The sequence below is a fragment of the Chiloscyllium punctatum genome, chromosome 44, assembly GCF_047496795.1.
Source record: "Chiloscyllium punctatum isolate Juve2018m chromosome 44, sChiPun1.3, whole genome shotgun sequence".
NCBI classification, from domain to species: Eukaryota; Metazoa; Chordata; class Chondrichthyes; order Orectolobiformes; family Hemiscylliidae; genus Chiloscyllium; species Chiloscyllium punctatum.
Genome location: NC_092782.1, coordinates 41205846 through 41220801, shown reverse-complemented (window position 1 = coordinate 41220801; position 14956 = coordinate 41205846). Strand labels below are relative to the sequence as shown.

At 41.8% G+C, this 14956-nt stretch overlaps 1 protein-coding gene across 1 annotated transcript in view; it reads left to right on the top strand.

The window, feature by feature from the left end:
* lmf2a (lipase maturation factor 2a) overlaps nucleotides 1-14881 on the top strand; it is a 28172-nt gene extending 13291 nt beyond the window's left edge. Inside the window, exons 5-14 of the mRNA XM_072562738.1 lie at nucleotides 827-1005; nucleotides 1784-1922; nucleotides 2127-2267; nucleotides 4394-4499; nucleotides 5242-5338; nucleotides 7699-7881; nucleotides 8257-8425; nucleotides 8701-8812; nucleotides 9779-9884; nucleotides 13342-14881. Coding sequence (XP_072418839.1) covers nucleotides 827-1005; nucleotides 1784-1922; nucleotides 2127-2267; nucleotides 4394-4499; nucleotides 5242-5338; nucleotides 7699-7881; nucleotides 8257-8425; nucleotides 8701-8812; nucleotides 9779-9884; nucleotides 13342-13671 — 1562 coding nt within the window. The 3' untranslated portion in view covers nucleotides 13672-14881. The remainder of the gene's footprint in view (nucleotides 1-826; nucleotides 1006-1783; nucleotides 1923-2126; nucleotides 2268-4393; nucleotides 4500-5241; nucleotides 5339-7698; nucleotides 7882-8256; nucleotides 8426-8700; nucleotides 8813-9778; nucleotides 9885-13341) is intronic.
* Nucleotides 14882-14956: the final 75 nt, after the last annotated feature.

The window sequence follows — 14956 nt, the reverse complement described above, 5'->3', positions numbered from 1 at the left end:
TCAGTGTCAAGTTGGTCGTCATTAATGGAGATGGAGAGGTCCAGGAAGGGGAGGGAGGTGTCAGAGATGGTCCAGGTAAATTTAAGGTCAGGTTGGAATGTGTTGGTGAAGTTGATGAATTGCTCAACCCCCTCGTGGGAGCACGAGGTGGCGCCAATGCAGTCATCAATGTAGCGGAGGAAGAGGTGGGGAGTGGTGCCAGTGTAATTACGGAAGATCAACTGTTCTGTGTAGCCAGCAAAGAGACAGGCATAGCTGGGGCCCATACGTGTGCCCATGGCTACCCCTTTGGTCTGGAGGAAGTGGGAGGATTCGAAGGAGAAATTGTTAAGTTAGCTTATAAAAGCACAGATATTCTTGGGCAATGTTTTTGCCATTTGTAATATTTAGCATTGTGAGAAGCTGTAGAGATTGGCTAAGTATTTTTTCGAAACCTGGATGTTCTTCAGTCCTGTATTTTGTGCAAAATAAAATGTTTCTTGGTTTTCATATAACCTTTCTCATAGCAATCTGCAGTTGATCCTCAAGGAGATTGGAGATATGCCTGTACAATCCATTCATGGGGATTTCATTCTTTTATCATGGCACTAATACTAGGCACAAACTATGAGCTCCTGATTTTGGGATTGGTACCCACACCTGGATGCTGATAGTGAACCAGGACAATGTCAATTGCAAACACTACAAAGTATACAACTGTGCGCTGAAATTAATAAACCATGCTGGAAATCTTTAGCAGGTTTTGAAGCATCTGTGAAGAGAGCAAGTGTTTAGGTGCGATGTTTCATCAGAATTCATTTAACTTATGTTCCTGATTTCCTTGCAGCTCTGACATACCACTATGAGACTCAGTGCATCCCCACCTCTCTTGCCTGGTTTGCACATCAACTACCATCTTGGTTTCACAAGCTCAGTGTGGTCATTGTGTTTGTGCTGGAGATTGTGGTTCCTGTGTTGTTCTTTGCTCCAGTCCGTCACCTCAGGATATTTGCATTCTACACCCAGGTAAGCCCAGATTCTGCAGATATCAAAAGGACTAATCAGTCAGACCAAAAATGGAAGCCCCTGCACTGAAATACTGCTTGCCCTTTACAGAAAGACTGGAATGTTTATCTTTTCGATTTTACTTCTTATTTTTCTAATTGATACTATGAATAATGGTAAGGTAATGCAACTTTTTTCTTTATTTCTCTATCTTGTATCGAAGGTTTGTACTGAGGTACTTTGTACTGAAGATGGCGCCATGTGGGGCGATAGTGTAAATCCTTTGTTGTGCTCCAGTACTTGAGTATGTGTGATAATAAACCAAATTCTGATACATGACTGAAGTATCAGACAGTCAAAAGATGGTGTGGCCAAAATTGGGAAATGTCACAAAGAGTTGTTCAAATCCGAGAGTCCTGGTTATGCTTGCACTTGGGAGAGGACAAGAGTGTACAGTTCATGGCTTTAGATTTTTCCAGTGGCTGTTTGAGGTCCAAGTTCTGTCCAAACCTGAATGGCGGAAGGATGTTCTTGGAGTTAAACAGAACACCCAATGCTTTTGTTATCTGGGCTGTGGGAAGCATGCTATTCACTGACTTCTCAACTGAAAAAGTGGTGAAGATTGCAAAAGAAGTTTAGAGGGCAGGGATGGGTTTGGAATAAGCTGGAAGGTGACATTTTCTGGTCTGAATCATATTTGCGGTCTCCCATGTCATTGTGCAAAAGATGTTGGTGTCCTGCTTGTGCTCTCAGCCTCCATTTGCGTTTCTCACTGATGGATTTTTTTTTGTATCTGCAGATTTTGCTCCAGGTATTAATTATCGTCACCGGTAACTATAATTTCTTCAATCTACTCTCCATTGTTTTGGCGCTTTCACTACTGGACGATCAGCATATACACTATTGGATCAGGAGAGGCAAAAAACAAAACCCTCAGAGTGAGTATCAGGCAGGAGAGGGGAAGGCCAATGGGAGGTACACTGTGGCAGATGACGTGTCCACACTGGGTATTCATGACTGATGCCATACCCATGGTGAGTCCCTGCGGCATGCCCAGGCTCAGCAACCTGTGATATGTGTCCAGGGAGAAAGTAATTGGATTCTGACATTTGAACTGTGATTGTTGCTTCTTTTCCCTATAGGATTGGGTTGGTTACGGACACTACAGTCTTTTGTCATTGGCCTCACTGAGCTGGCGGTTTACGTAACATTGATTTATGGAACGATTCACTACTTTGGACTAAGTCTCCACTGGGAGAAAAGGATAATAGAATCCAAAACAGGTATAAGCAACACAAACTTCAGGTTCTTTGCCCATTTCAGTGTCAACCTGCATCATAACCAACCAGCAGATGCTGTTGTACTTCAGACATCATTCTCCATGATTCTCGTTACTTAAGATTCCTTACATTTACAAATTTTAATTGTGTTCGTCTCTTCTACAGATATATTTGTGCACCCTTAATATGAGTACTGGAAAATGGTACAGTGATATAAAGTAATAAATACAAATAGTTAAAAGATAGCGATAGGAAGGGTGAGCGTTGAACCAGTCAAGAGAGAAAATTCTCTTGTAAGGTTGGAGGGCATAACTGAGATACAAAATGTTTTCATCCATCTTCATGAAAGAGGACCTCACTGCCAATGTCACAGTAAAGAGGAGGCAGTAGCCTAACTGTAGTTGGGAAACTTTCAAAAATGACAATCCAGGTCAAAGTTACTTGGCATCTCAATGTATGGGGCTAATAAATGTAGGATCTCACCAAGGTTCCATTGACAGCACCTTACAATCCTGCAACTTGTACCACGTAGAATGACAAGGGCAGCAGATGTGTGGGAATACCACCACCTGTATGTTTCCCTCCAAGACGCACCATCTTAACTTGGAAATATTAATAGTTCTTTTCGTGTTGCTGGGTCAAAATCCTGAACATCCCTTCCAAACAGTAGGTTGAGCATTCTCACACCCAAAGGATTGTAGTGGTTCAAGAAACCATTACAACATCATCTTCTGAAGGACAATTAGGCATGGGCAGTAAGTGCTGCCATGGCCAATGGCATTCACATCCCCTGAAATAATGTTTTTCAAAAAATGAAAGCTAGTATAGATTTGTCGCACAAAAATAGTATTTGTTGAACTTGATTGAGTTCTTTAAGGCAACAAAGAGGGCTAATAAGTACAGCTGATGTGAATATAGGGTGTCAGAGTGCCATGTAAATGACTCATTAACAAAATCAAAGCCTTTGAAATTGAAGGGACATAAAGGATGCAACTCAACAGTGAATATTAATGAGTGTTGTTTCTGAGACTGGAGGAAAGTATACATTGTCCCCAGAAGTTAGTATTATCTTTTTTATTATATAATGTAATCCCTCAAGTGTGGAAATCTATTCTTTGGAAACACCAGTAGTCTGAAAACCTTTTGAGCAAACCCAAGCATCCTCGTTGTTGCTTTCATATGTTACTTTGGGGGAGTGGAAATCTGGAAATATTTTGATAAATAAAACAATTTTTATTACTATATAAATTTTCATCACTGATTTATGCTTCAGATAAATATTTGTATCCACCACATTTTCCAGTTCATATGTTTGTTAGACATTCTAACTTCTTCCTATAATTCAGAAAATTTTAAAATCCTGAAGTGTCTTTGTCCCAAGCATTCCAGACTAAAGAGGTGATAGTGTATGTTAACAATGGTTTTCAAAATTGCAGTTAAGAAACTGGTAATGTAATAAGCACTGAAGAGGAAAGTAATATGCTTCAGAAGGGCATGGATTGATAAAACAAACAGACTCATGACAAAATAATTTTAATGTAGAAAAGAGTTGTCATATATTTTGGTAGGAACAATGAAGAGAGGCAATACAAAATAAGATTTGCATCATCAGTCTGGGGATGTATGTGCACAAATCTTTGGAGGGAAAGTCATGAAGGCTATTTCAAAAGCACATGATCTTCAACTTTATTAACACATCAGTAAAGCGTCTGGAATATATTGTGTCAGAGTGTGATAGAAGAAGATACAGTAATACTACTCAGCAGAGAATAGGATGCTTGCTTGAAGGGGGAGTTGCTTGACAAAAGAATGGTGAATTGGCTAGCTTTTCTAAAATATTAGTACAGGCTAATTCTAGAATGACTAATCTTTTGTTTGAAAAAAATGATTTTATGAATGAAACTAATTATAATTTGAAGAATCTAGTTGTTGGTATTAAATACGTCCAAGGACAGGTACAGCACAGGATCAAGGTAAACCTCACTCTGCTGTATCAACAAGCATTCCAGTCCATACACAGCATAGGTTCGGTAAAGGTTAGAGATTCCTCTACATTATGCAGGCAAACGCTCCCAGAGCAGATACAGCATGGCTATTCTCAAATCTCTATCCCTTATCTTGGTTCCCAGGCTTCACTTTCCATGAGTTTACACGATGGCTGAAGACTGTGACTCCCCTTACCATCTGGATTGGTATTATGTCCCTCACCTGGGAGATACTCTCATCACTGCTCAGGTGTGTCTCTGAGGAATTAGAATCATTTTTCCTTCCTTCCTTCATGAGTGCTTTGCTTGAAGGCATGTCCTTGACCTATTGCGTGCTGATGCTGTTTTTGTTGGTTGAATGCCACTACCATCCACAAAGCAAGGAGACTGACACCAAGACTGACTTAGCTGAACCCTTGCTATTCACGTTAACCTGAACCACTCTAGCTAACTAAGCAATTTAACCAACCATACATCATACAGGATGTCCTTGAAGTTTATGGAAATACTTTGATCAATTTGCTAACAGTGAGCTCCCACATACAGGACTGAAGAAAACAATCAAATAATCTGTTTTTTGGTGAAGTGGATTAAGGGATAAATATGAGCCAGAATATCCTGCTCTTCTTAATCAATGTCCCCATTAAGTTGAGTGGGTCCACACAAGTAGAAAATTGCAGAAAACATTCATCATATTCTTTTCCCACTCCTCACTGGGCTTACTTTTCATATTCATGGTTTATTATGTTGCTGAGCCTGTAGATATGGGGTTTCTTGCTGCATCCCCTTCTTCCAGTTTGCACAGTTTGCTTTGCACCCTTTCACTCCTGTTTTACTTGTTATGTGCTCAGTTTATGGGCTCCCGTTGCCCAAATCCCCCATCCCACAGTTTCTTCATTCTCCACAACCACAACCCCTAGGTTTATGAACCCCTCAAGCTGCACTGACTATCTACCCCTGGTTTTAACATTAAATTGATTTCTCTTTCCTAGTTCCCTCATGGTGAGAGGATTTATCGCCAAGCTCTGGGCTACCTCTCAATGGGCTGTGTTTGCTGTTGCTGCTGCTGCAATGTTTGCTGTGAGCCTGGTGAGTGAGGAGCACAAGGTGGAGCTGGGACTCTCCTTCCAGAATTTGAGTCCTAGTTCAAGTAACAGACTGTATTCATGTGGTGTTTTAACAACCGTAAGGTATTCATAAGTGTTCTACAACCAATTAAGAACGTTTTAATACAATAACTTGTAATTTTGAACAGTAGCCAATATTCTACAAACAATAGTAAGATTTTTTTAAAAATTTAGATAACTTGTTTTTGTCATGATGAATGAAGGCTAAATATTGGACAGGTCAAAATCCCAGACTTCTCTTTAAAATAGCACCATGAGATCTTTAAATTGCCACTGAGAGAACAGAGAGGACCATGGTTTAAAATCTCACCTATAAGATAGCATCTCCTCCAGTACAGTACACTCTCACACAAGAGTTTTGAACTTGTGTCTCTGGAGTGAAGCTTGAGCACCCATTCTTTTGATAGAGGTCTGTGCTACAAAAAGAGCCACAGTTAATATTTTAATAACAGTTCAAATTAATGAAGTCAACTCAGATTCATTCCCCCGAATATGACCTTATTTCAGTCTGGGCCATGTTTGTTCCCAGATTATTCAGATACTGAAGAACTAAGGTTGTTACTTGGAGAGTGCGAAATTAGGTTGAAATTGTCATTTGGTTATTAGGGACTCCGGTGAGTAGTCAGGAAAGTTGGTTAATCCAGTTGATCTAAGAGAATGAATAAACTTTGATTACATATTCTTGGTTAGAATAAATTCCTGAAGTACATGGTTAGACTCTCCTTCAAGGAGGATAGTGACTATGGAATAGCTGACTCAAGGAGATAGAGTGGAAATATTTAAAGAGAAATAGGTGAATACTCAAGATTGATTTGTGCGCCAAGGCCACCTCTGAATCACAGTTTAGTGGTGATTATAGATATGTGAGAGATTAAAGTCAATGTAACACAGAGCTTTGTTATTCCACAGCTAGGCTACAATGTACAGTTCTGATCCATGATAATAACGACAATATTCATTTTAAATAAGAGGGAAGATTAGATAGACACTAGAATTGTCTTCTTTGAATCATTAGAAGCTGATGGGTAATTTAATTCAGTGTATAAAATTGAGAGATCTATGTGGAATGGGTAGTATCTAATTCCAGTAGCAGGGAGGTCAGTAATTAAGGGACCTAGATATTAGCTACCACACAGACTTTCTTTTTAGATATGACTCCAAGGTTTTCCACTAGCCACTGCATTGAATGATTGGTACAAGCTTTAGAGGAAAGTCGAGAATTTCTGTTTACCTGGAATGTGATTCAGGGCCTAACCAGATTAAAACAAATTATGTGTGCACTTTTGTAACCAGTAGAGCAACAAATCAAGTGCTAGAAAGTGACATGAGGTGAATTGCTCTTTTAGTTGGCTGTCTCAGATAAATTGGGATAAATAGCCACCTCCTGTGCTATTAATTTTCTCTCTTAGGGTCACATGATTTGCATGGGTGATATGGTCAGTACGTTTGCAGATGACACCAAAATTGGAGGCGTAGTGGACAGCGAAGTAGGTAGCCTCCTAGTACAATGGGATCTTGATTAGATAGGCCAATGGGATGAGGAGTGGAGGATGGAATTTTAGATAAATGTGAGGTGCTGCATTTTGGAAAGGCAAATCAAAGCAGGACTTAGACCCTTAATGGTGTGGTCCTGGGGAGTGTTACCGAGCAAAGAGACCTTGGAGTGCAGGTTCATAGTTCCCATGAAAGTGGAGTTGTAGATAGGTAGGATAGTGAAGAAGGTTTTTACAATGCGTGGTATGGTGGTGTGTGTATGGAATGAGCTGCCAGAGGAAGTGGCGGAGGCTGGGTACAATTACAACATTTAAAAGGGATCTGAATGGGTGTATGAATAGGAAGGGTTTAGAGGATATTGGCCAAATGCTGGCATAGAATCTAGATTTAGAATATCTGGTCAGCATGGGCGAATTGGACCGAAGGATCTGTTTCCGTGCTGTATATCCCTATGACTCTGTTTTGCCAATCGAGCTGCAATTCTGCTAGACCAGCAGCTGAAGCCAACCATTCAACCCATATCAGTTCATGTTCTTCATTTCAAATTGTTTATCTCATTCCTTCTTAAATGCTGATCTATGGAGGAATTTTGATTACCAAAGACATGGAGTCGAATTAGCTGGATAGATAAATTACTAATGTCCACATGCAATCTCTTCCAGCATCCCCTTTCTTTACATCTTTTCCCATACTCTTACTATTTAAGCTACCAACAATTCTTACCCAACCTGACCCAGCCTCACCTGTCATAAATATTATGTAGTGCATTAGAAATTGATGGGAGAGTGTTCAGGGCACTGATAGTTTGATGTCCTACCTTCACCCCAGGTACCATATACCTTCATTGAGTATGAAACTAACTCCAACCTGAGGCCTGAGGTTCGCCAGCTGTATGATGTGGTTGACCGTTACCAGCTAGTCAACTCCTATGGGCTATTCCGTCGAATGACAGGGGTTGGTGGTCGTCCAGAGGTTGTGGTGGAAGGAAGCTACGATGGCCAGAAATGGAAGGTAGGATTCATGAACCGTGCAGATGGTGAGAATGCAAGCTATGAGAGGGGGCAGCTTGCAGTTTTCCTGGAGAGTCATATTCTGACTCAGCACCCCAGCATTCTTTCCTGAGAGTGGGATATAGCCCTCCTCATTCCTTGTGAGAAGTGACAGTTTTATTTTGGTCATGGCCCCATCAGTAGAGTACAGTCACCCTCAGTCTTCATTCTTGTGTGTGGAATACAGGGCTCCCTTGATCATTGCCTTTTTTTGAGCAAGATAGCCACCATTGATTCTTGTCCTAAGAATGAGGACATTAACTCTCCCATCTTGGTCCTTTATTCTGCTGCTTCTATTGTTTCTGATCCCGTATTCCGAGTGTTTTTTCTTTCTTAGGAAATTGAATTCATGTATAAGCCAGGGAACTTGAGCGTAGCCCCTCCTGTGGTGGCCCCACACCAGCCCAGGCTCGATTGGCAGATGTGGTTTGCTGCCCTGGGTGACCACAGGCACAGTCCCTGGTTCACCAGCTTCATCCATCGTCTTCTACAGGGAAAGAGAAATGGTGAGTGCAGAGGATCTTGTGCCCATTGCACGGAGCTGGCTGTAGTTTCTCTCGCTATCACTCTGCACTGGTTGTGGTATATCTCATTGTTGCACTGAATTGCTTATAGTAACTCACTGTTACATTATGCTGGTTGTGCTATCTTACGCTATCATCTTGCACTAATTACAGTATTTCTCACTGTTACATGGTGCTTCTGCAGTAATACAGTGTTAAAATTAAACTTATCCAGCTTGTCATCACTTCTTTATTTTCTCATTTGTTTTTGCTTTTAGTCATTCGCTTGGTGCAAGTGGATGAGACAAAATATGCCTTCAGCACCAAGCCCCCCACTTACATACGAGCCCAGCTGTACAAATATTGGTATACAGTGTACGGGACTCACAGGTAAGTAGGAGTTTTAGAGTAAAATACGTTCCCCGAGAGGGAGAATGTGGCTCAGGAGTAGGGAATGGTGTGTGTGTGTGTGTGTTTGCTGCTGAGCAAGAGGACAAAAGTCATAAGAAGGAGAAGGTGAAAACACAGCCTAAGTGGTTCTCTGGGTGAAAGGGGATCATGTTGAGAGAGAACCCAAACACAGTTGCAAGCATAGGAAGGAAAGAAAACGTTCACGTTGTACTGGTAGGAGCAAATTACTACAGACGCTGGAACCTGTACTGAAAACATCAAATGCTGAAGCTCTGATGACGAGTCATCTAGACTCGAAACGTTGGCTTGCTGTCTCTTGTAGATGCCGTCAGACCTGTTGTGATCTCCAGCATTTGTTATTTTCAGTTTCACGTGGTACTGGATAGGACCGGGTGAAGCCTGCACACTCACTGAAGTGAAGTGGGAGCAGAAAGAGAAAATCACACACAGTCTTAAAGTTGTGGTAGGTGTGTGTGGGGTTGGGGCAAAGGAGGAATGACGCGGTGGGTGAGAAAAGGGGTTCAAGCAACTGAGCAGTGTTGGACTTGTGGGGAAAGTATATGTGCAGCTAAGCTGAGAGATATTGCAGTGCTGCACTTGGGGAGGGTGAGACCAGATGCATTATTGAGGGATGAGTTAGAAAGAGAAATTGTGCCACATAGAAAGCATTATGTTAGGGGAATTGAGAGAGAAAATGTGCTCTCATTTGAGATTGAATTGAACAAGGGGATGAAGAGGTCTAGGACTAGTGCCCAATGTGTTTGGGACTGATTGATCAGATGGTGGGTGAAAACCAGTAAGGATGATTGAAACAAATGGCTTGATACCATGCCATATATCCTTTTTCTAATACGTGTCTTCTCCCTCCCGCTATCCCCTTGTTCTGCCCTCACTCTTCCTTCCCCTCCATGGTCTCCCGTTTATGTCCACTCCTCCCGCCCACAGGTCATTCAATAATTGGTGGGCTCGGGAACACGTAGGAGAATTCTTCCCTTCGGTATCATTAGGAGACCCCAATTTGGAATCACTGTTACGTGAACATGGTTTCAAGGTGAGGACTGCACATCTGTGTAGCTGACTTGTTTATGGTATTCAGCCAAACACTGCTATGGAGGCACAAATTAGATTTAAAAGATACCAGGAAATAGATAGGGGATATCAGAAATGCAAGGTCAGAATGATCATGGGGGACTTCAGTCTGCAAATGGACTGGTTGCCGGTGGATCCAAAGAAAGGGAATTCATGGAATGCTTACGGATGGCTTTTGGAACAGCTTATGATGGCACCCACAAGGGAGCAAGCTATTCTGGACTTAGTGCTATGTAATTAGTCAGGCTTTATAAAGTATCTTAAAAATAAGGGGACACTTAGGAGGCAGTGATCATAATATGCTAGAGTTCAGTCTGTAATTTGAAAGAGAGAAGGCAAAATAAGATGTAATGGTGTTACAGCTAAATAAAGGTAATTACAAGGGCACTAGAGAAAATCGATTTGAAGCAGAGGCTAATGGTGAAGACAGTAGAGCAACAATGGCAGGAGTTTCTGGGCGTAATTGAGGATATAGTACAGAGGTTCATCCTAAAGAAAAGAAAGATTGGGGGGGGAGGGGTTGGTGGGTGGTTGTGATTAGACAGCCAAGAAACAAACAAAAGGCAAAAGTAGAGATTGGGCTACTCTAAATTGATGCAGGAAATCTAGTGATGGGAGATAAGGAAAAAGCTGAAGAACTTACTTTGTGTCCATCTTCACAGTGGAAGACATGAGTAATACCCTAATAATTAACGAGAGTTCAAGGAGCAGAGTTGAGTATGGTAGCCATTACAAAAGAAAGTGCCAAAAAGTCTAAAAATTGATAAATCTCCTGGCCCCGATGGGCTACATCCTAGCGTTCTGAGGGAGGTGGCTGAGGAAATAGCGGAGGTGTTGGTTGTAATCTTTCAAAAATCACTGGAGTCAGGGAAAGTCCCAGATGATTGGAAAATCGCTGTTGTAACCCCCTTGTTCAAGAAAGGATCAAGATAAAAGATGAAAAATTATAGGCCAATTAGCCTAACCTTGGTTGTAAGTAAAATTCTAGAATCCATCGTTAAGGATGAGAGTTCTAAATTTTGGAAGTGCAGGGTCAGATTAGAACAAGTCAACATGCATTTAGTAAGGGGAGGTCGTGCCTGACAAACCTGTTATAATTCTTTTGAAGAGGTAACAAGTAGGTTAGACCAGGGAAACCCAGTGGATGTTGTCTACCTAGACTTCCAAAAGGCCTTTGATAAGGTGCCTCACTGGAGGCTGCTGAGTAAGATGAGGGCCCATGCTGTTCAAGGTGAGCTACTGGCATGGATTGAGGATTGGCTTTCTGACATAAGGCAGAGAGTTAGGATAAAATAATCTTTTTCGGAATGGCAGCCGGTGACAAGCGGTGTCCCACAGGGTTCAGTGTTGGGGCCACAGCTGTTCACTTTATATATTAATGATTTGAATGAAGGGACTGGGGCATTCTGGCGAAGTTTGCCAATGATATGAAGTTAGGTGGACAGGCAGGTAGTTCTGAGGAGGTGGGGAGGCTGTGGAATGTTTTCGACAGTTTAGGAGAGGGGTCCAGGAAATGGTTGATGAAATTCAATGTGAGCAAATGCGAGGTTTTGCACTTTGGAAAAAAGAATACAGGCATGGAGTATTTTCTGAACGAGGAGAAAATTCATAAAGCCAAAGTACAAAGGGATCTGGGAGTGCTGGTCCAGAGTTCTCTAAAGGTTACCTTGCAGGTTGAATCCATGATTAAGAAAGCATTTATCTCAAGAGGGTTGAATGTAAAAGCAGTGATGTGCTACTGAGACTTTATAAAGCTCTGGTTAGGCCCAATTTAGAATAGTGTCCAATTTTGGGTCCCACACCTCAGGAAGGACATGCTGACACTGGAGCGTGTCCAACAGAGATTCACATGGATGATCCCTGGAATGGTAGGCCTAACGTATGATGAACAGCTGAGGATCCCAGGATGGTATTCATTAGAAGGTTGAGGGGAGATCTAATAGAGACTTAGAAGATAATGCATGGCTTAGAAAGGATGGACACTGGGAATTTGTTTCTGTCAGGTGGGGATACCAGGACCCGTGGGCACAGTCTTAGAATTAGAGGGGGTCAATTTAGAATGGAAATGAGGAGACATTTCTTCAGCCAGAGAGTGGTGAGCCGGTGGAATTCATTGCCACAGAGCGCAGTGGAGGACGAGACGCTAAATGTCTTCAAGGTAGAGATTGATAAATTCTTGATCTAGCAAGAAATTAAGGGCAACGGGGAGAGTGCAGGTAAGTGGCGTTGAAATGCCCATCAGCCATGATTAACTGGCGGAGTAGATTCAATGGGCTGAATGGTCTGTCTTCCGTTCGTATGTCTTATGGTCTTAAGATTTAAGTTCCCTTTCCACTTTGCTATAAAACCTGTTCAGAGCATGTATAATATTGGTTGGATGTAGAGTAAAGCTCACACCATGATGTTCATGGAAGGCACCAGGTTCCTGTTGTGGCTCTGGAAGAATAGGAAGAGATGAGAACAGAAGTTCAGGGAGCAGGGCAGGTAAGGTCAAGAGGCTGCCAACCACAGTAAAGCAGAGTCCATTTTAAAGAAAAGGGTCATTATCATCAGAATAGATGCAATTAGGTTGGAGAAGCTGATGGAATTGAATTGAGTCATCACCTGAAAACCTGGTGAAAAGAAATCTGATCAAGATAACTTCAGGAATCTGTGGCTTGTGGTGAATATTGATTTGTGATCATTCACCAGCAATGTAGATTGAGAAAGCGAAGAGGAAAGAGTTAAAGATGGGCCATGTGAAGGCAGGGAAGGGTGGAATTTTGAAACAAAATCAGACATTTTTCATTTTGGATAGACAGCCAAGAGTGACACCAGTGCAGTCCTCAGAGTATGAGAATGCAGGAGGAGAACGGAGCAGGACAGGAATGAATGTTCACACTCCTCCCCATGAAAAACACAGATCTGGTTAGGTTCCCATAACAACAACTCCTATTTACTAGAAAGGAGTGGGGTCAAATGTAAATCTGGTCAGCATAAGAACACAAGGTGGTGTGGTGCAAGGTGCAGACTGTTTGTACCTCACTTCATGGAAGAAGTGTGAGCATCTCAGCCAGTCCTCCGGTTGCTAGGAGTGACGGTATTTGAGGGCAGGGCATGCTGATGGAGGAGATAGAAGAACTGGATACCCATGTTGGAATGGAGGCAAGTTAGCACATCTGGAATATATTCAATTGATGAATGTCAACAGAAGTAACCAGACAATAGGGGAAATAAGATGGAGTTGAGACTGAAAAGAATAAGTTTTTATGGTCAAAGAACAGACTGAAATGATGAGTCTGACCCAGCACTCCTGTTTGTGGATCTTGGGCATGATGTAAAGCTCCCTCCATCCGTGCCAACTCATGCAATAGTCATGTGCTGCACCTATCTGTCTGCTTCAGCCACCTCCATTTTTGTAACTATTGTTCTTCTCACAGGACAAAGTGCAGCCCAAACGGGCTGTGAAGGATGTTTTGCCAACCATCCTGAAACTAACCCGTGAACAGGTGGAGCCCTACTCTGGGGAGCAGGTGATTTGGGGACTGTACCTTGCTGTGTTGTTCATCTCTTTGCTCAAGGCACTGACAAATCGCAAAGACGAAGGGAGCCCATTGAAGCCAGGTTCAAGGAGACGCGAGGGAAAGAATGTGAGTGGTGGTGAGGAGGTGGATGCTGATGGGAGGTGGAAGGAATTTCGACGATCAGAGGGTAAAATGCGGCCACCTGCTGAGGAACAGCCACTAGAGAATGTTCGCAGAAGAAAGTAATCACAAGAGTCTTTTTTTTTTAAATTGATTTATATTTTTCTATTATATCTAACTCTCTTCCTCACATTTCTGCTGTGGCTCATTTGGGAATGAGAGAGGCTCTTTGCCAGACTGCATGTTACACCTGCCAAATGATGGACATGATCCCATCTGATCCTAGGGTGCCACTTGCTTAGGATCTAAATGTCTGAGGTAGAAGCAGACTGGTTATTTAAAAGGAAAACTTTACTAAATCTCCTCTGAGCCTTCTGTGCTCCATTAGGAACAGTGCCAGTTTCGAGTATCTCCTCAAAGCTTTAGTTCACATTCTTGAAATCATGAAGAATATACACTGTTTGTTCTGTGGCTTTAATGTATTTTCTGTAATGGACAACCAGACTGCACATAGTTTTCAACTGTGGGCTAACAAGTGCTGTGTCTAACTTTATTATCTATTTACACTAAGTTGTGTATTTAATTGAAGTATTTAACTTGGTGACCAGTAGAATTCACTAGCACAATCTGATTATTGTACAGATATGCCTTGAGTTATTGGATCCAAAGTGCCCAAGTTTCACTGATCAGGTAGTGTGTGTAATGGGGTTCAGTATTTCATGCTTGAGAGCTCCTTCTGTACTTTGGTTGGTAAACTGGCTGCTTTTTGTATATTGAGGGGATTTTAAGAGTCTCTTCCCATCTTGACAATGTCTTCTCTTGTCCATGGTTGCAAGTCTTCCACTGACAAGGATTGTGTTAATATATTCCAAAGTTATGCTTTAGTCCTTCTGTCAGGCCACTATTAAACCTTTGTGAATTGATAATTCACCAATGTCTGCTTCAAAGTGACATCACATTCTGTATCCAAATGTCCAGCAGTCTGGCTCAGGAAAGGTTGGTGTGATGCAGTTCTGCCTCTAGTTGTCAGTAACTCACCACAAAACCCATCTGATTCCATGGTGTTCGAATCATGGATTCTCACTCACATCTGACTGGACTTGCAAGTTTCTCACTCCTCATTCCAACCATGTGTCACCCTGCACCCACTATGAGTCAGCATGTTACAGTTTTTAACTGCTGATTCCTGGTGAAATGGTAGCTTACCTTTTGTGGTATTTAATGGGCTCTTGCTGTTGCCTTGGTCCCAATTTAATTTGTAATTTGTTCATGATGCTGTGTTAAGAGGAATTGTCAAAATTCTCACTTCTGCAATAAAATTTCCCTGCTCAAAATATCCTGATGATGTTGGAACTCCATGGATTCTTGTTTTGTACAATATTATATGTAAATTTTCTTTAAACACAGAGTT